At 42.0% G+C, this 18,615-nt stretch overlaps 1 protein-coding gene across 4 annotated transcripts in view; it reads right to left on the bottom strand.

Moving 5' to 3' along the window:
• The window catches only part of poe (E3 ubiquitin-protein ligase-like protein poe), a 178,240-nt gene extending 162,568 nt beyond the window's left edge, over positions 1-15,672 (bottom strand). For all 4 annotated transcript variants that reach the window (XM_089582226.1, XM_089582224.1, XM_089582225.1 and 1 more), the window contains exons 1-5: positions 15,505-15,672; positions 5,013-5,110; positions 4,002-4,105; positions 3,546-3,684; positions 161-351 (exon numbers count right to left, since the gene is read on the bottom strand). In XM_089582226.1, the coding sequence (XP_089438352.1) occupies positions 161-351; positions 3,546-3,684; positions 4,002-4,105; positions 5,013-5,110; positions 15,505-15,623 (651 nt within the window). In that variant the 5' untranslated portion in view covers positions 15,624-15,672. The remainder of the gene's footprint in view (positions 1-160; positions 352-3,545; positions 3,685-4,001; positions 4,106-5,012; positions 5,111-15,504) is intronic.
• Positions 15,673-18,615: the final 2,943 nt, after the last annotated feature.

Genomic DNA, 18,615 nt, shown 5'->3' on the forward strand with positions numbered 1-18,615 from the left:
TAAAACGGCGCCTTTGTGTGCGGCACGGCTGACTAGTGGGAAACCGAACAGCAAACGGTTCGAAAGCTTCGGATTGCGGAGCGTGCTGGAGGTTACAGGAAGTTTGCTCTCGCAACTAACTCTTGGTAACATTGTGCCCAGTGCACACATGCACACCTACCTTAGCTTCCATGCCAGGGTCAATGATGTGACTTGCACTGAGATCCAAGTCCTTGTCGAGATCAGCGCTCACATCTGACTTCGGCCCCATGGGGTTCTCCAGCACTGGGGTTGACAGCTGCTCCAGAATGCAGGTACTGGGGTTCAGCCAGAGATGCCGGAGCTCTCGTGTGTCATCTCGCCGCCTTTCGACTGGAACAATAGTTATGTTGGATTTAGTGCTGCATAAACAACTAAGGCTAGCACGTGCCAAACACAGGGTAAAGTATATCTATTTTTTTTATATGGTACATGTTTTAACTACCTTAGTTTTAAACCACTGAATATTTAAGGAATTTAAAAATGCGTGAGCAGTTACTGAGGGTACCTTTTCCCAGAAGCAAGTCTGGTAAGATACTATGTTTTGAAAAACAGAAATGCTGTTTGCTTTTATTTTCAAAATTCTTTGCAGAAAATAAGAACACAACCTACTGCGACCAGGTCCCCACAATTTTCTTCTGTGGGTTTGTTTGGTTTCATAAGTACAAATTTGTGCATGACATGTATATGACCAACACTAAGGTAGCACAATACAACTTCTATAATTCCAGAGGAATTTCAGTGAAATAACGTTCTTGGTTTGTGAATGACCAGGGAGGTAAGTTAGGTTTAGCAACTGCAGTTGAGGCCATGCAAGCCACTCCTGCGAAGAAATATCACTCAAATTTATCTTCAGACACAAAAGTAGAGAGACCAAGTATGAGGCATGTTTCTCAGCTGCCATACATCTAAACCCAAATGCCCCATCAACTGCGAGTCACGAATTGCCTTGCATATGGCATGTTATTACAACCATTCAGTTTTTCGAAACAAAAATAGTTTCTCAGGAATACGGAAGTTCCGAATATTATTCAGCAAACATCGGAAATGTGTCCTATGTAAGAAAAGAGCAACTGTTGCAGATCAGATAACGCTAGAGGCCACACCAACCGAATACACGACAACAAGATTTTTTGAACACCTTCCTTAACAGAGCTTAACGTTTCTCTTTGACCTGCTTGTTGCTTGTGCTCATCTCTTTCCTGCTTTACTGTCAGTGTTTACGTGCTCTTAAAGAATGACATTCAGGGCACTTCTGTTCATCTGTACATCTGACAGATACAGATTTAAAGTCAGTCTTACCATCAAAGTCAGTTGACTATAATTTAAAAAAAAAGCAATGAAAAACACCGCACAATGGATGGGTAGTCTCAGACCTAAATTACTTGCCAGAAATGAGATATGTAGTTTTCCCACATGCAGAACCCTACATTAGCGAAATTTGTGCAAAAGTTTGCGGCATCACAAAAAAACAATTTAAGTGCGATTTGGGGCTAGCTGGTGAAAATTTGGACCATTTATTTATAATATGAATGAAATTTTCTGAGTTCGTGTATATTAGCGCTACACATACTTCACAAAAGTCATTACTTTCACAGAGCCTCAAATTCATCACAAAAGCTGGAAGGAATCAGTGAGTGTGCTAACCATGAAAACTAGTTTGAAAATACCAGACATTTTATAGTTTTTATAGTAAGTCTACAGAAGCCTCTAGCATTCAAGTGTGAAAAGAATTCGACAATTTATGGTAATTCAATAAAAAAAAGGTTCCCAATAGGCCCTCCTTTGTTTCTGTAGTATAAAGGAAAATGGCTACAATTATGGAAAACCAGCCCACAGCTGAATTCCTGGCATTATTTTGGTTCAAGAAGTGTATTTAATGAGTTCTTTGTCCTGTATTAAAAATGACTGTTTTCCTAAACATTTTATTCAGTGTAAGAACATGCACTGAAAAAAAAAAATGCATTAAAAGAACTCCTACCTGTAAAAAAGCTTTATAATAGCCTCGAAAATCTTTAAATTTCATATGTTCAAAGTTTGCTTTGGTGCATACTTCACTGTACTCTCTGCAGTACATAGTGTTCACATGCAGAGGAATATGTAAAAAATAAAGCTTCACACTCCTCAATCAGTTCCTGTCAAAGCCATAGGTGTGCTTCAAAAGCTTCAATAAAACTTGATTCGTGATTTCTTACTCTACAGATCAGATTAAAACTTTGTGGTCGGATTCTTGAATAATCAGGGAATTGATTGTAACAGTAACCCAAAAACCCAGGTTTATTTTTTGTAAAAAGTCGTTTACTTTGTCCCCTTTACAGGCTGCAGTTAGTTCTTCATACTGAAGTGATTTTTAAACAGGCATCACCAAGAATTTTCACATATTACATGCTACTGGCAACTAAAACTTCACCAGAAAGCTCTAGGGCAATGAAAGATAAAAGGAGAAGTATAGAGGTCTGTAAGGAACAAGACTTTCAAAAGGCATTCCAAAAATGTGCAATGTAAGCCACAAAAGAAGTTTTGCAGTTTCCCCATATTTTCCAGCTTCAGCCGCTTCTTAACATCCTTTGAGAAGTGTAATATAGAAGGAGCTGCAAGAAATAAGTGCCATGACACACTACTGTAGCCTAAAATTAGGCTTAATTTACACATGAAACTTGTTGGTTTAAACTTGGTTTATCCATCCAGATATTAGACCACATGCACGCCAATGCCAAAAGGTAAAAAATGAGGAAAGTAGGAGCCTCCACAAATATAGCACACTCCTCAACCTCCAGTAATTTGCCTTATCAATATTAGATATTCATATAATTTTTAAATTTACTGGAGCTACTTCAAAATTTATTTCAGCAGAGTCGTGAAATATACAGAACACTGAACGGTTCAACTTCTTAAGCTACCTTAAAACTGTTTTTATTTCCACGCTTTGAATGAAATGAACAAAAGACTAGAAGAGATGGACACTACGGCACCTTTGTGTGGGCCATGACTAATTACAGTTCCAGGAACTACTGTCACCCACGGAAACACTACCTGGTGCCACAAAAAGTGACCTTTAAAACAAGGAGCCATTTTTTTTTTTATATTTAATGGAAGAAACTTTCCACTTCAGGTTTTCTTCAAACTACACCACTTTCTGCGGTGTTCACAAATATGTACAGGCAGCTAGCTCCAACATGAAAGGGAACACTGTGAGCAATGATTGAATTGAAGCATTTTTTCCTGCTTTCCAAGCACTTTTTTTCTGGATGTATCATGTACATAAGACATTTTCAACTTTATTGCAGAAGTAACAGAATTTATTCTGTACAAACTGACAGTTCCCCTTCATAATGGAGCCAGCTTATATAACGCAGCAGGGAAAGTAGGGAAACCAGTTTATTTCAAAACCATGCACAACATCTTCAACCATTTTTGTACATTTTTGTACATTTTTTCTTTCAGCCTTAATGTCTGGTGCACCGAACAGACCACTAGTGTTTCTGTATCACACCAACATTACCATAACACTTTTTTCACCCGCTTACCCGCCCCATCTGGCTTTGATCCGCAGGAGGAAGGTAGTTGAGCAGACTTGAGTGTAGAGGAAAGAGCACTGAGCTCTGATTTGGTAGGTGTGCCAGCATTTGAAATGCACAAGCCACCAATGAGGACCATAATTAAGTTCTGCATAGAGGAGAAAAAAAAAACATTAGGTACAGACAGCATTCAGTTTAATAAAAAAAGAATAAAGGAACTGCAAAACAATCCTCGGAATAAGAATTTCAAAAAGTCAACTACTCATTACAGAAAGATTTTTAGATGTTTAAATGCATAACATTTCATAACAAAGACAGTTCCCCCCTACCTTACGTTCACGCACCTAATAATAACTGTTTATGTGCACTTAGCGCCTGGCTCACAACAAATGCCTAGTACGAAATCATGTGATACATTAGGTTGCCTTAAATAAACAGTGCATGCAAGTCTTGAGGCAAACTCACCTGCTGCAGAAGAGAGTTTGCATTGTGCTCCTTCAAGCATTTGAGCAGCACTCTCAAAAGGATGCTGCATGCTTGGGCTGCAGTAACTATTTGACTTCGTGATACTGAAAAGAAAAGATACATAATTTTTACTGTAGCTAAATGTTTGTTAGGTTACACACAGTAAGCAACTTTTCAAACGTGCTTTGATCGAACACTGGGTATCCAAAGAAAAGTATCAGGAAAATGAATTATGCTGCAATGTGGCATCGCATAGTCTTGCCCAGGCTTTAAATTTCTCAGCCTGAATTGGAGTGATTTCATTTTATGGGGTTTGGTTTATGGTTTATGGGGGTTGAACATCCCAAAGCGACTCAGGCTATGACGGACGCCGTAGTGAAGGGCTCTGGAAATTCCTAACACCTGAATGTGCACTGGCATCGCACAGTACACGGGTCTAACGTCCCAAATGACTCTGGCTGTAATGGAGGGCTCTGGATAATTTTGACCTCCTGGGATTCTTTAACGTGCACTGACATCGCACAGTACATGGGCCTCTAGCATTTCACCTCCATCAAAATGCAACCGGGATCAAACCGAGCCCAATAACCACTCACTCACGGCAGCAGCCAACCTGAAATGGAGCTTCTTTGGCAATTCAATAATAAAAATTTTAATGCATTCAGAGCAGGAACACCTTTCAAGATGCATGCAGGACAAGAGCAATCGCAGCGCAGTGCTATGATCTAGCTGCATTAGCTTGCAACCGTATGGCTGCATATACATATATGTTAATGTAATTTTCCTTGCATAAAAAAATCTCCACACATATAATATATAACAGCACTTGTAGAAGGTACCAGTTCAAACGTACAATTAAACTGCAGTAAGTTCCAATGCACAACACTAATGTCATGCTCATTCGCACACAGAGATCTGACAGAGTGCTAAGATCTATGAGCAAAAGAGTCGAACAAGCAAACTTCTGAACTAATTAGGCAATAGGTCTCTGCAACCATAATGAATACTCACACGAAGTTGCACTTGTGCCGATGAAATGGGCACTAAGAGCAACAAAACCTTCACGAAACTCTCTGCAATCCTCCTCTTCTGACAGAAGCACACTTTCACTGAAATGAAAGAAAGGGGTCATGGGGCATAAGCTATACCCTTATCAGAAGTTCATAACAGCTGCAATGAAAAAAGGTTGCTTTGAATGTACACTTAACCAAACTAAGGTCACTAGTCACGCCACACCTGACATTACGGAAGATGGCCATTCTAGTCATACGTCAAACACTGCCTGTAATAAGGGAGTAATTACTCATTGGCATCCACCCGAGCGCAGCCATACGGCTACAAGGGAAAGCTATACAGCTTTCTCAGAAACTTCGTAGTTAAAGAAAAATTCGTCCTGGTCCGGGGTTCGAACCCAGGACCACCGCTACACCGGAGCAGTCGCTCTACCAATTGAGCTAACCAGGACGGAGAGCTTATGGTAGGACGAGAGCGAATTGATCAATAACTCGAAGTGGGAACTGTGTTGGTTCCCACTTCGAGTTATTGATCAATTCGCTCTCGTCCTACCATAAGCTCTCCGTCCTGGTTAGCTCAATTGGTAGAGCGACTGCTCCGGTGTAGCGGTGGTCCTGGGTTCGAACCCCGGACCAGGACGAATTTTTCTTTAACTACGAAGTTTCTGAGAAAGCTGTATAGCTTTCCCTTGTAGCCGTATGGCTGCGCTCGGGTGGATGCCAATGAGTAATTACTCCCTTATTACAAATCTACTCCACCTTGGGGGATTCCCCTAAACATCTGACCAAAACACTGCCTGCCAAAGTATTTCGCACCCACTAAACCTTTAAATTCCCTCCTCTTTCTTGTTTGGTTTGGTTTGGTTTATGGGGTTTAACGTCCCAAAGCGGCCAAGGCTATGAGAGACGCCGTAGTGGAGGGCTCCGGAAAATTCGACCACCTGGGGTTCTTTAACGTGCACTGACATCGTACAGTACACGGGCCTCTAGAATTTCTCCTCAAAAGAAATTCTAGCCGCCGCGGCCGGGATCGAACCCGCGTCTTTCGGGTCAGCAGCCGAGCACCATAGCCACTGAGCCACCGTGGCGGCTCTTTCTTGTTTATTTCTTTTTTGCTTGTCATGTGGTGTCAACTCCCAAAGGCTCTTTTAACACAATTTGTTTTTACTGCCCCCAGAAGGAAACACAGGTTAGGCAACTTCTGCCCCATGGCCAATCATGGCAGTTTTCAGCTCTTGCATTTTATTAAATCATCTTGTTCAAGTTCAAAAGGAGATCAATTATGTTCCTCCACCTAACAAAGGGAGTTTGTCTCATGGCTGCAGTGAAGCCCTAGGTGACAGGAAAACAGACTTCGCTTTACTGCAAGAGATGCAGCAAGCACCCTAACCTCTACCATGCTTTACAACTTCTGTACAAGTTAAACTATCACTGAAGGACCAACCAACACAGAGGCATGATGCAAAGGATGTTATACAGAGTGCTTGCACACAGCAGCAGGTTTCTTCCCAAGGGCTGAGCCATGCACACCCTTGACCATATGTGGTCTTTATAAACATTCCTCTTCCCCAACTTTCACCCTCTCCACCCATAACTGTGGTTCAGGTGGCCACTCACAGTGCCATTCCTTGTCTCATAACCTTCTGCTCTTTTATCATGTCTAAAATCTGCTAAATAATTTGACCATAAGAACCACAAAGTGTGTAAAAGTTCATAACCACAAAGGTTTAACCTTATTCCTGAAGACAGATGAAATAGTTTGCAGGAAAAAAGGAAGTAGTTAGATTTTAGACTTACCCAATCGGTCACATGCACAATACCTGCCTAAGTAAATTAACTCAGCAGCAAGTGACCCCACCAGGTAGTGTTGGATTTTATGTCATATCAGTCGCTAAGGCTAGGCTACCTGCCGAAGGCTATGCGCCAAACAAAAATAAATGCTTGGAACATTTGCTTCACAAATGACTAATCCATAATTGCATTTTCTTCTGAGGCCAAGCTGGGATGGAATGAAATGTGTGTTTAACAGAGTGAAATGTATTTTTTTCTTTGTTAACTAGAACTAGAATGTAACTGGAATGACTGCTACTGTGACCATGTCCATACATCCCTTTGCAGCACAGCGGCTACAACTGTGCACACAACTTTTAAAACTTTTTTACGAAGTGTATACAGCCATTTTCACGAAGTCAGTGACATTGGCTACATTTGAAATCCTTGCTGAATAGAATGGCAGGGCCAATTTGTGCCCATAAAAAAAAGACTGCTTCTCAAAAACAAGAAATAAAGACTGACGTGAAGTTCTATGGTGCGCCTAGGAAGTGCTGTAGTGTTCTTCGCTCACAAGGTGGAACCTTTTACTGAAAGATACTGTAGCCATATTTTTGCTGTGGAAACTTGTCAGATGATAAGAAAAATAACTGTGCATAAAATGTTTTTTTGAAGAATATGGCTGAAATTCCACGAGCATGGAAACGTGCAGCTAGCGTGAATTCCCAAAGTTATTGAGCCATTCATGTTATTTTTGTAAAATGGAGGTTTTAAATACACACACAAACACGATTTTCAGATTTTTCTCTATAGGAAAACATAACAATATCTGAAAAAGAATAAATCTGCGTAAGAGGGTGCGCATGCGCATGCACGATGTAAAGATTTGCAAATTATATGATTTAACGTTCCAAAGCAACATGAGCAGGGCTCCAGATAAATTTAGACCACCTGGGGCTCTTTAACGTGCGCTGACATTGCATAGCACAAAGGTGCCTTTTGAGTTTCACTTGTATTGATGAGTGTTTGCACATGTCCAATGTAAAAAACTAAATCGTGGACTTTTAACGTCCCGATACGACACAAAGGCTATGAAGGATGCGATGGTGGCCATAATATCACTTCAGTAAAACCTTCTTGGTGTCTACATGATTCCCATTTGCCCCGCATCAACTTTAGCAGGTGGAGTCTGTTGATGACTTCAGTATTTCACCCAATTTGAGCTTATGCTCCTCTAGCTTCATGGAATCATTAGTGGGCATGTTCCCTTCCTCAACTTTACCTTTGTGAGCTCATGCAACATACGTTAGCTCTTTTATTACTGCTTATACCGACGTGACTCGCGACCCAGCGTAATCCTACTGTTCGTGTTGCAGCCATTGTTATATTATGGATGACATCTCCTATTAAGAGTTGCACTGCCCTTCTGAAGTGTAGTGCTTTCATTATGCATGGCGATTCAGTGTAGACAGCGACACAGGCAGCGCAGCATACAGCAGCAAAAACTGATGCTCACTACGGTAGCCATAATGCCCTCTCCCAGTCCTTTCGTATTATAGCACTTCCAACATGAAGCGCTGTTTTTAACCATATAGTGTAAAATGCGACACAAGTCAAATATTTTTCTTGCAAAGCAGTGCATTCTTGTATTATGTACTCTTGTGGGTTTTTAGTCTTCTGAGGTGTGTCAGAAAGGGACTGTATAGTGTGGGGAGGTTGTACCACGAAGACAGTGGCAATTAACACATAAGAACTGGTGTAGAGTCTAATCAGCCGATCTTAATCAACACTACAAAGCTATTGATGTATCTTAATACGTTTATTACTGGTTTGGTTTGGTTTATGGGGTTTAACGTCCCAAAGCGACTAAGGCTATGAGAGACGCCGTAGTGGAGGGCTCCGGAAATTTCGACCACCTGGGGTTCTTTAACGTGCTCTGACATCGCACAGTACACGGGCCTCTAGAATTTCTCCTCCAAAGAAATTCCAGCCGCCGCAGCCGGGATCGAACCCGCGTCTTTTGGGTCAGCAGCCGAGCACCATAACCGATGAGCCACCGCGGCGGCGTTTATTACTAACAATGTGTGCCAGTCATCTTCCGTTCAAGCACAGCAATCTGTAGTCACCCTGACCACACGGATCAGTCATCCTTAACAGCCATGTCCAAATGCCATGACAAACTTTAATGGACAAAATTTTTTAATTGTACTTAATATTTAGGATGACAGCCATGCAATTACTTAAACGAACCGTACATGTTAGACCAAACTTATAATCCAACCATTCATAATATAACTGTGCAGCAGGGTGGCAGAAGCAACAGCACAATCATGGTCACCGATGCAACAAGCTATACTGCTAGCTCTCCCTCTATTCAGATTTCCTTTTTCTTTTTGCTACGGAGTTTGCTGGGATCATTTTTAAATTATGACTATACCAAACTAACCTAAGCCAAGCTAAATCTCCAGAGGTAAGCTGCAAGATAATCTCAGCAGCAAAATAAAAAATTAAACGCTCAATGGCAGGCAAAAACTGCCCACACCATGATAGACTGCAATAAAAACTACTATGCCAAATAGTAAGAAAGGTTTTTGCATAGACACATTTTTATTTTGGTGTCATAGAAGTGATGGGGACCAGCCAGCACTCCTGTTACAACTCATTTTGGGTCCAAAGGATGTACGTCTGGATGGTACCCACAGCTCCAACAATTGTGCTGGTGAAGGAAAACTTAAGCAGGAGCAGTGGTTCCATGAACGCCACCACAGTCGAGCAAACCTAGACAAATACTCTCTGCACCATTAAAACAGTGCAGTACAACTGGCTAATCTCCATTTTTTTCTAATTGACCCGAAAGACGCGGGTCCGATCCCGGCCGCGGCGGCTGGAATTTCTTTGGAGGAGAAATTCAAGTCTTCCAAGGCTCACTACACAAGTGCACAAAAGCTGTGGTAAGTTGGTCACAACCACTTTCCTCCAAGGTACGCCCCACAAATTTCGATAATGGCACCATTATTTGTTAATAAATACAGTAACATTTTACAGCATGAATATTTGAGGTGCCTGAGAGAAGACATGAGCCCCATGCAGCAATGATTTGATGCAAGAATGCATCATGGTTGCATGGTTCAAGTTGACATGGCTGTACATTTCTGTTCATCCCCTAAAAAAGCATATTGATGCCACAGCAAAATCTGTGGCAACATTTCACACCAAAAACCCCATGTGAAGGCTTGCAGACTAATAAAAAAAAAGAAAGACTGCAAAGCCTAATATTTCTCACATTTCTCAATGCAACTAAATGCTACTGGCACAATGTGTCTCGAAATATTAAATTCTTATATGCAAAGTGTATATTACACTTAAGTTTTCTTGAATACTACAATAAAAAACAGTATATATCAATTATGAACAGCTGTTCAAAAGATATTGTTTTCATCAAAAGATACAATCAATGTACGTAGTTAACATCTGCAAGTATCTTACAGGTGCACTAAAGAGCATTCTAATTTCACTTTATTTTTCCTTTTGCGTTTCTGTGAATAAGTAGTTTCAGTCACCGAGGGCATAGCCACAAATTAATTCCATGGAAATAAAAATACTGTCTCTGCAAGATTCAACCCCATCACTCTGCGGTGGCCCATGAAAATACAATAATCCGTGGAGACACCTGAAGACATTTTTTATTACTTTTTTTATTACATAACCAACAGTCTGATAAAACCGCTACATATTTGTTGTGGTCCAGAGAATGTACCACCAAAATAAGCCCGAAACAAGCAGCCTATGTTTTCTCCTCACCAGCTGCCTTGGGGGTGATGCACCCAACCGTCTGCTCCAAATGAACATAGTCCGACCAGCAACCCGCACATTTTCGAAGATCACTTTGCGTATTACTCCACAAATTGTAGAGCAGCAAGCCAGCATGCGATTGGCTGAAAGGAACTCTGCATATGCTTTTCACCATGGCAACTATGTTGGTTGATCCCTCCTAATCTTCGCAGAGAGTTAAAAAAAAAAAAAGACGAGAGAGCAGAGACATTTAATCTAATTTAACAGGTAAATCGGCCACACAGGATAATAATTCGAAGTTTCTAAGAATGCTTAGAGTGAGTAGATCGAGTTCAAAGACACTCAGAATCCTTATTAGTGCACCTTTGAATGAAAATGGTTTTTCACAAGGCCTCTAACTCCTTCACTACGCCATAATTCCAGAACTACTAAAGAGGGAAGCTTTATACCAAGTAAGCAGCAATTACTCCACCAACTTTTAGCATAAAAAAAGTTACTGCACCATGTTTGGTTTTTGGTTTTGTGGGGTTTAACGTCCCAAAGCGACTAAGGCTATGAGAGACGCCGTAGTGAAGGGCTCCGGAAATTTCGACCACCTGGGGATCTTTAACGTGCACTGACATCGCACAGTACACGGGCCTCTAGAATTTCTCCTCCAAAGAAATTCTAGCCGCCGCGGCCGGGATCGAACCCGCGTCTTTCGGGACAGCAGCCGAGCACCATAGCCACTGAGCCACCGCGGCGGCTCAGTCAACATTAGTAATGCAGTAATAGCCAAACTAGTATTTCACTGCTACTCTTAAAACAAAATTAGGCTCGCTACACAACCGATTGTACTGTACAGGCACCACTTTATGCAAAAGACCTCAAATAATAATACCAAGTGCTTGCTCGCATTCTGGAAGAGCAACTGCTGGCTGTCTATTCCTTCCGAAGACACATCTCACTCATACCACATACAACAAGCCAAGCGGATTTTGTAACACTACTTAAGCACCTGCTAACAGCTGTCCAAAGGCCCTGCCTGCCAAATGGCTGTGCAAGAACAAAATATTTATCCACAAATTCAAGCACAATTGCGGCCCCTTCCTGCACTTAGTAAGAACAAACAAATGAAGAGTATTTTCATTAAAGGAACACTAAGCCCAAATTAAGGTGGCCTGTATCAACTGATTGCACAGTTCTAATTACAAAGACTACTTTACCTGAAAACAGAGCTTTTATAATCTAGGAAAGGCCAAAAAATGGAATACAAGTATCACTGCCACTGGCCATTTTCACAGCAAAACTCCAATGATGCGAATAGTTTTTTTTTTTTTTTTTTGCATGTGAACATGAGGCCACTCCACCATCCATTAACAGTCAGTGATCACTGTGTCCGCGATAGCCTCAACATCATCCCACGTCTGAATTGCGTGGAAGGAAAAGAATATTACATTTTTCAACTACAGATTTGTCTGTAATATGTAAGTCTTTATGGCCAAACAAACAACAATACAGCCCTAAACAATTGAAGGGGAACTTAAGCTCTGCCTCAAGGGTATGATGCAATAGCGTAGTGGGTTAATTCCCATATATGCAGGTCATTCTCTACACGTATAGATCCCTGGGAGTCCTCATGCCCCTCCTGGCGCAGTGGTGTAGTGGCTAAGCGATGTGCCGCTGCCGTGCGATGGCAGGTGCTCCCAGCGGTGGGCCTTGTGTGGCCCAGGTTGCTCTTCCCAAGCGACCAATCATTAATTTAACTGCCACTGCCATGATGGGCAGTTTCCTCACTATCCGGTGGGCAGGTTGTGATGGCGCCGCAAGGTCACGTGACCCAGATAGCCCACCCACCTCCTAGATTGCTCTCTGGGGACCACTTGCCAAAGCCATGCCCGCAATTTTTCGCTCACAGCGCTAACGCCGAAGCCGACAACACTGACGCCGGATTTTCTGGGCAACAGGGCCTTTAACGCTATCGCATTACAAGCCAAAAGGTCAAATTTTACCAAGGACAAAAATCATATGGACTTGTTTTGTTTGTCTTTAATGTCCCTTTAATGATCACAAGAATGCCCCCAGAGCTCTGCGAGTGGACACCTGGGCATCCACTATGCATTCAGCCAGTTACAATTAGTCACTGCCTTATTACAAGCACAAAATTCTCTGTGCAAAAGCCACATTCATCCCCATTTTTTTCGACCAAAAAAATTCCAACGTGCTAACAGAACTGCACTTGTCCCCCAACTAACCCTCCAAGAGTTGCCCATAAACTCTCTCCAGAAACCTGGTTCTGCCCAGTCACCACACTTTACAGGCGTATTTCCTCACACATGTAAACCAACCCCTGTTGGTTCAGGGGCACAAGTTGTCCCATTTGTTTGGTATGCTTTTCCTGCTTCTCTGCTCCTACTAGCCCCTGCAATTCATGACACTAAAGGATCAGATTAACAGCAGCCACCTGCCCACCACAACATGCAAGTTGAAATGATAAACGAGAACAGAGAAGGATGATGGGGATTTGAGGCAGGTGCAGGAAATGGCAAGCAATTTTCTTGACCAAGATTGCAGATGTTCTGCTGCAAGCAGAGCAACTATGTTTGTTCCCATGTTCACCAGCTTGTGAGCTAATGAGAAAGCGAGTTTATTTACAGTGTTCGGAAGTGTTTTGCAACCCCTTATAAATCATTTTTTTTATGGCCATGATCAGCGATCTCTGACACTCAGTTACGCCTCCTGACCAGACAATATTCCGCCAAACCATTAACGACATCAACAATTCCTAAAGAAATGGCACCAAAATAAATGACAAGAACTTTTAAAATATTCACAAAATTGTGAGATAACATCAGCGGCATGAACTGCTTCTTCTTGTTGGATCACTTTTGAAACGCTGTAGTGCGCGGAGGACAAAATACAGCGCAAGAAAAGAACATTGCAAGGGTTGGAAGTCGACGCTCATGCTGTTCTTTTCTGTCACTAAGTCTTGTTCTCCATCGCACTACAACATTTAAAAACCCCACATCACTATGTCACAATATTTTCAACACATTACGCAATGAAAAGGTTTTTGCTTCCCCCTAGTCACAGGGTCTTCTGGGAGGTCTTACATATCTGGAATAGAATGCTACACACAAGCCTAACTGCTATACATGTTCAAAATGGGCCTTCTGGAATTTCCCTTTCAATTTACCTGCACCAACAATGTCCTCAAGACATCAAGGTAAGAACACATACAGGCCAGACAAATTTATATATCCACCCAGGTGTCTTGAGAAAGTTTGAGGCAATCAAGTCGCAGACATTAAAAATGAGGAGGAATTTAGACTATCTCCAACATGGTATACAAATAAGCCAGTAGGTAAATTTGCTCCATGGCAGACAAAAGGTAAGAGTAATGAAACTAGCTAGAAAAAAAACAGAACAGAAGTAGACAAACACAGCATTGTAAATGACATGTTTTGTGCTAGTGTCACACATCATGAGCATGTATCAACTAACCCAATATGCTGTGCTAACTAACAAGCACAAAAACCAAGGCCAACAGATGAAGTAACAGACAAAGCAATGCTCTGTCTACCCAGTCTGTTGTCCTTTGTTTCTCTCTATATGTCTACCATGTGCCTCCATCATGCCAAAAATGCATTCACACACGAACTTTTGAAAGAATTTCCAAGTAGCAAACAAAAATATAGTTGTACTATATGCACATTTTACTGTCATCATTTGAGTGACTTTTTCTGTTTGCACACAAAAGGGTATAAAACGGGAGAAAATTTATGCAAGAGCAATACTGAAGACTAATGTTACGAGTCATGGCAAAACGGGTAGAGCGCATATAATCGCAAGGAGAGGTCTAAAGAATACGCGAACGTAAATGAGATCTTCAACCGGTCATAATTACTAATTACTACTATGCGAGATTTATCCCGCTTGTCACTAAACACCTGGTTACTTTGTTCGAAAATGACTGCCCCCACGTGCGTCGAACATCAATCAACTCTTATCAACTCTGATAACCCTGATAACAAAGAACATCAACTCTGTTATCAGGAAAGCCCACAAGTTCCGTCAGTGATGGCAGAAAGAAACGCTGTATCCAAATTCTCATGCACTGGTAAAAACATGCGCACTGATGGAGCTAATTTAGAACGCCAACCAAAGCAGTAAAAGATGCGAACACGTGACGTCCAAACAACACGCACAACTAAGAAAGTGATTGCGGAATAAAGTTAGAAAAGTACACTAAAGGTGCACAACACTGACGTGAAACAAGTCAACAACGGTATAGTTTAGCAGTAAAAGCAGGTTAAGAATAAGCTTGTCTCCATTTTGCGCATTCGAAACGCGGACAGGCCTGTACCCAAGCGTTCGATTGCATCCGCATGGGGCACTAAAAAACTACAATATAACTACCAGAAACGATCGGCTTAATATATAGTATTGCGTACTCGGGTGTTTTGCGGCGTTCTGTTATCAGAACAGCATTCCAACGGAAGTGAAATATGAACATCAGCGGACAAATACGCAATGCCCCGGTGTCGCGTTCTTCCCTAACTGATGGAAGTGGCAGAGGAATCTATCACTGAATTATCGATTTTTGCAGCCCGCATTTCTATAAAAGCAACGCTGTTAACGAGTAACGGACTAAACCCCCGAAAACTGTTCAAAAGAACATTTTAGAACGTTGCTCGTCTCTGCAACCAATGTTATACAGCACAGCACGCAGGAAGCCAATTCACCAATTCAGCCACTCCCTGACACAGAAACGCATGCAAATTCTATTAATAACCTATTGCTAAAGCTAAACTTCGCGAGCTAAATTTTGCCGCAGTGAAAAATAAAACAGCAACACCCGACGACAGAAACGCCTTATCATTCTGACTTCGCGCTTGCATCGCACAAGAAAATCCCACAAGCTCCTAAATTGCAGAAGCTTTCCTTACCTTTGTATGACAGACTTTATAATTATCTGGAGGTCAGACTTGTTCAAAGAAGTCAAATTTGAAGTTAATATTGCAACTGCGTTCGAAAGCCAGTCGGGGCCCGACGAAGCGGACGCCATGTTTGCCCTACTCACTCTCAAACCGGTGTGAAAACTCTGTAACCCAGATTCCAAATGATCTGAAGCTCCAGCCAACCGCGTTGCTCCAGCTGACAGTTGTCCCCTGTCGGCTGCGTCACCTTACGGCTTACTTACGGTTTCGATATTTCAGACTGAAAAAAATGAGCAATCACATCTGTTTGTAGCTTTTGAAAGTAGCTGTCAACATTTTTTTAAAATAAGAAACACTTACAGTTCTAAAATTACCATACCAGTTTTATTTTGTGACGTCACTACGTGGGAGCCGCGAAAAACAAACGAGCGGCAGCGTGCGTAGCAGACGACGCTGGAGTGCAGTATGGGCTCTCTTCGTCGTCTGCTATGCTGCAGCTGCCGCATGAAGTGAGACAGGCTACTGGAGTGCGGTCCCTCAACATTCGCAGGAACTTAATTATTCAGAGCCGTTATTAAGCTATAAGCAATTACTTCAACATGCGAGATTAACAAGAGAAGTATACGGCGAATTGGAAAAAAAATGTAAACAGAGAGCAAGGGGCCATAATCTGAACGAACAAACATAGCGATGAAACAGGACACATAAAGATGAGGACAGGACGGGGCTACAACTTACAACTGAATGAAATCGATAAACGAAAGACACATCCCTTCTCGAGCAAAGACACGCATGCGCAAACTTGAAAGAATGGCAAAACTGTGATAATCTAGAAAAATCCGGTAAAAGAAAAAGACGAAAAGGGGAGGAATAGCCACCGGTCAAGAAGACTGTTTACAAACATTAAGTGCATCTTAGAAAGTTTCTTTCTTAATCCATTAGATAAATAGATGGTGTGCTAATGCACGGGTCACTATACGCGTTGTGATATTTCATGAGCTTCCAAGATTTCCCTCGCCAATTGATCTTTACCCCTTCCTAAGATCTTCGTACGGTTCAAAGAGGGAAAGCAACCTGGACAGCTCTTGCAATGCTTTGGCCTAAGGAAATTTCAATCAAATACTCATATCAGCCCACTCAAATTCAGCTATATGTTCCCAAGTTTGTACGATCCGCATTGTGCCTCCTGTGGCGAAGTGGCTAACTTATACCACATGGTATGGACATGCCAAAAAAATCTAGATATTGTGAGAATCAATGACCCAACAACTGACGACTGGGAGGTGGCGCTGTCCGGTTCGCGCCTGGAAGACCAGCTTTGGCTGGTGCACCGGACAAGAGCGGCAGCAGAAGCCAATGGGCTCCTGGAGTGAGGGCCTACCAAATTAACCTTGATTTAGACTGTTCAATAAATGTTTTTTCGCACATACATGTATACTGTAGTGTGGGTAGAAATAAAAAGCGAGATGCAGAGAGCAGAGGAGGTTGTCGGCAACATCAAAGGAAAATAGTAAAGGAATCAATAAGTTGCGCTGGAGTGGTAGATTGCCCTCCGAAATCACTACTATAGTCGCATACAACTAAAGTCTGTAGCAGAGTGTCGAGCCGGAATTCTTGCGGGTTAGGTTCGGGTTCAAGCCTTTCTGGTTCAGTTCAGAGTTCGACTTTGGAGCGATATTCCGTTCCGGTTCGAGCCGGTTCGAACCTTTTCGAACCGTTTCAAACCGGTTCAAACGGGTTCAGAAGCAAAAAAAAGATTCTGAACGTAGATGTGTTTTTAGTCAGCCTTGTTATGCTGTTTTACTTTTCTGAGTGTTTTTCGTATACGAACAAAAATTAAAAAATTTGTTCTAGCATACGCCTGGGTACGCATATCCATCGTGCCTAGCATACGCGCACTGGCACGATGTAGTCAAAATATGTTGGGCCATAGAGCCGAGGGTAACGGCGTTTTCGAAATTCTAGAAACTGATACGGTGGGCTACACGCCTCTGAATGAATAAGGAGCCTAAGAGTAATAGTTTATAAGTTAACTATTCAAATTAGTTAACCTACCTGCTAGTTAGCACGTCTTATCTGAACTCTGATGTACTACACCGCTGTCAATACTATGCCGAAAGAAGTGCGCTTCTAACCTAAAAAGAATATTTTTAAAAATTGCGTAAAATCAGGGAGTTTCACGTAACTTGAACCAAGGATTTAAAGAAACACGTGGCGCACCGTAGTTGGGTGAAACCAACGACCCAACGACATATTGTTTCCCGTCGTGTGGCGCTCCTCAGAGTATTTTTAATTCCTCTAAATTAGTTAATTAGCTAAAACTCAGTATGCAAAATTTTTATTATTTACTTTAGTGTTACGAGCGTATGATTTAGTTGCGGAGGGGGTTACTAAGCAGCATCTCATGCCTGGTCCTTTTTTCCAGCATTTAAAAAGGCAGCCCGCGAAATACGAAAAACGCGCTACCAAGTGCGTCCTGGGTGAACGAAGCGTGCGCGCTCTCCGTCTCGAAGTGAGCGGGCCGACGCCGCTCTCAGCATATTCTTGAAAGTGCGTCAGCACATTCTTCCTGAATATGCAAAGCGCGCGCCGCGATCTGCGATAAGTGACAGGCAGGCCACCGACAGCCATTTCAGACGGGGCTTTCACGTAAGGCATTGCACAGACAAAACAAAAAAAAAAAAAAGAAGGGAAAGCAGTGAAGTCGCAAATTTCAAAGTAGCCTCCGTTTTTTTTTTACTCATTTTGCAGTCCGCCCGACAGAGCGGCGGCCGCTCACTGGGACACGGTCAGCACGCACGTTTCGTTCGTTCAAAACACGGTTGGAAGCGCTGGAATATGGTAGTGCATGAGCGCAGTTAAGTGTTCTTTTTTTTTGCATTTCGCGGCCTTTCTTTAAATTCCAGGAAAAAAAAAAGAGATGGAAGTACGCTGCTGCAAAAAACTGGATAGGTTTTTCTTAACCCGCTCTACAGCTTAAAGAAACTCACGTGACCCTAAATCGAATATTAGAAATTTTGCATAATTAATCTGACCTAAAAAACTAAATAATCTAAACTTAAAAACACTCTCAGGAGCGTCACACAATGATAAACAATATATTGTTGGTTTCACCCAGCT

This window comes from Amblyomma mixtum, chromosome 3 (assembly GCF_055824585.1).
Source record: "Amblyomma mixtum isolate Tamu chromosome 3, ASM5582458v1, whole genome shotgun sequence".
Classification (NCBI taxonomy): domain Eukaryota; kingdom Metazoa; phylum Arthropoda; class Arachnida; order Ixodida; family Ixodidae; genus Amblyomma; species Amblyomma mixtum.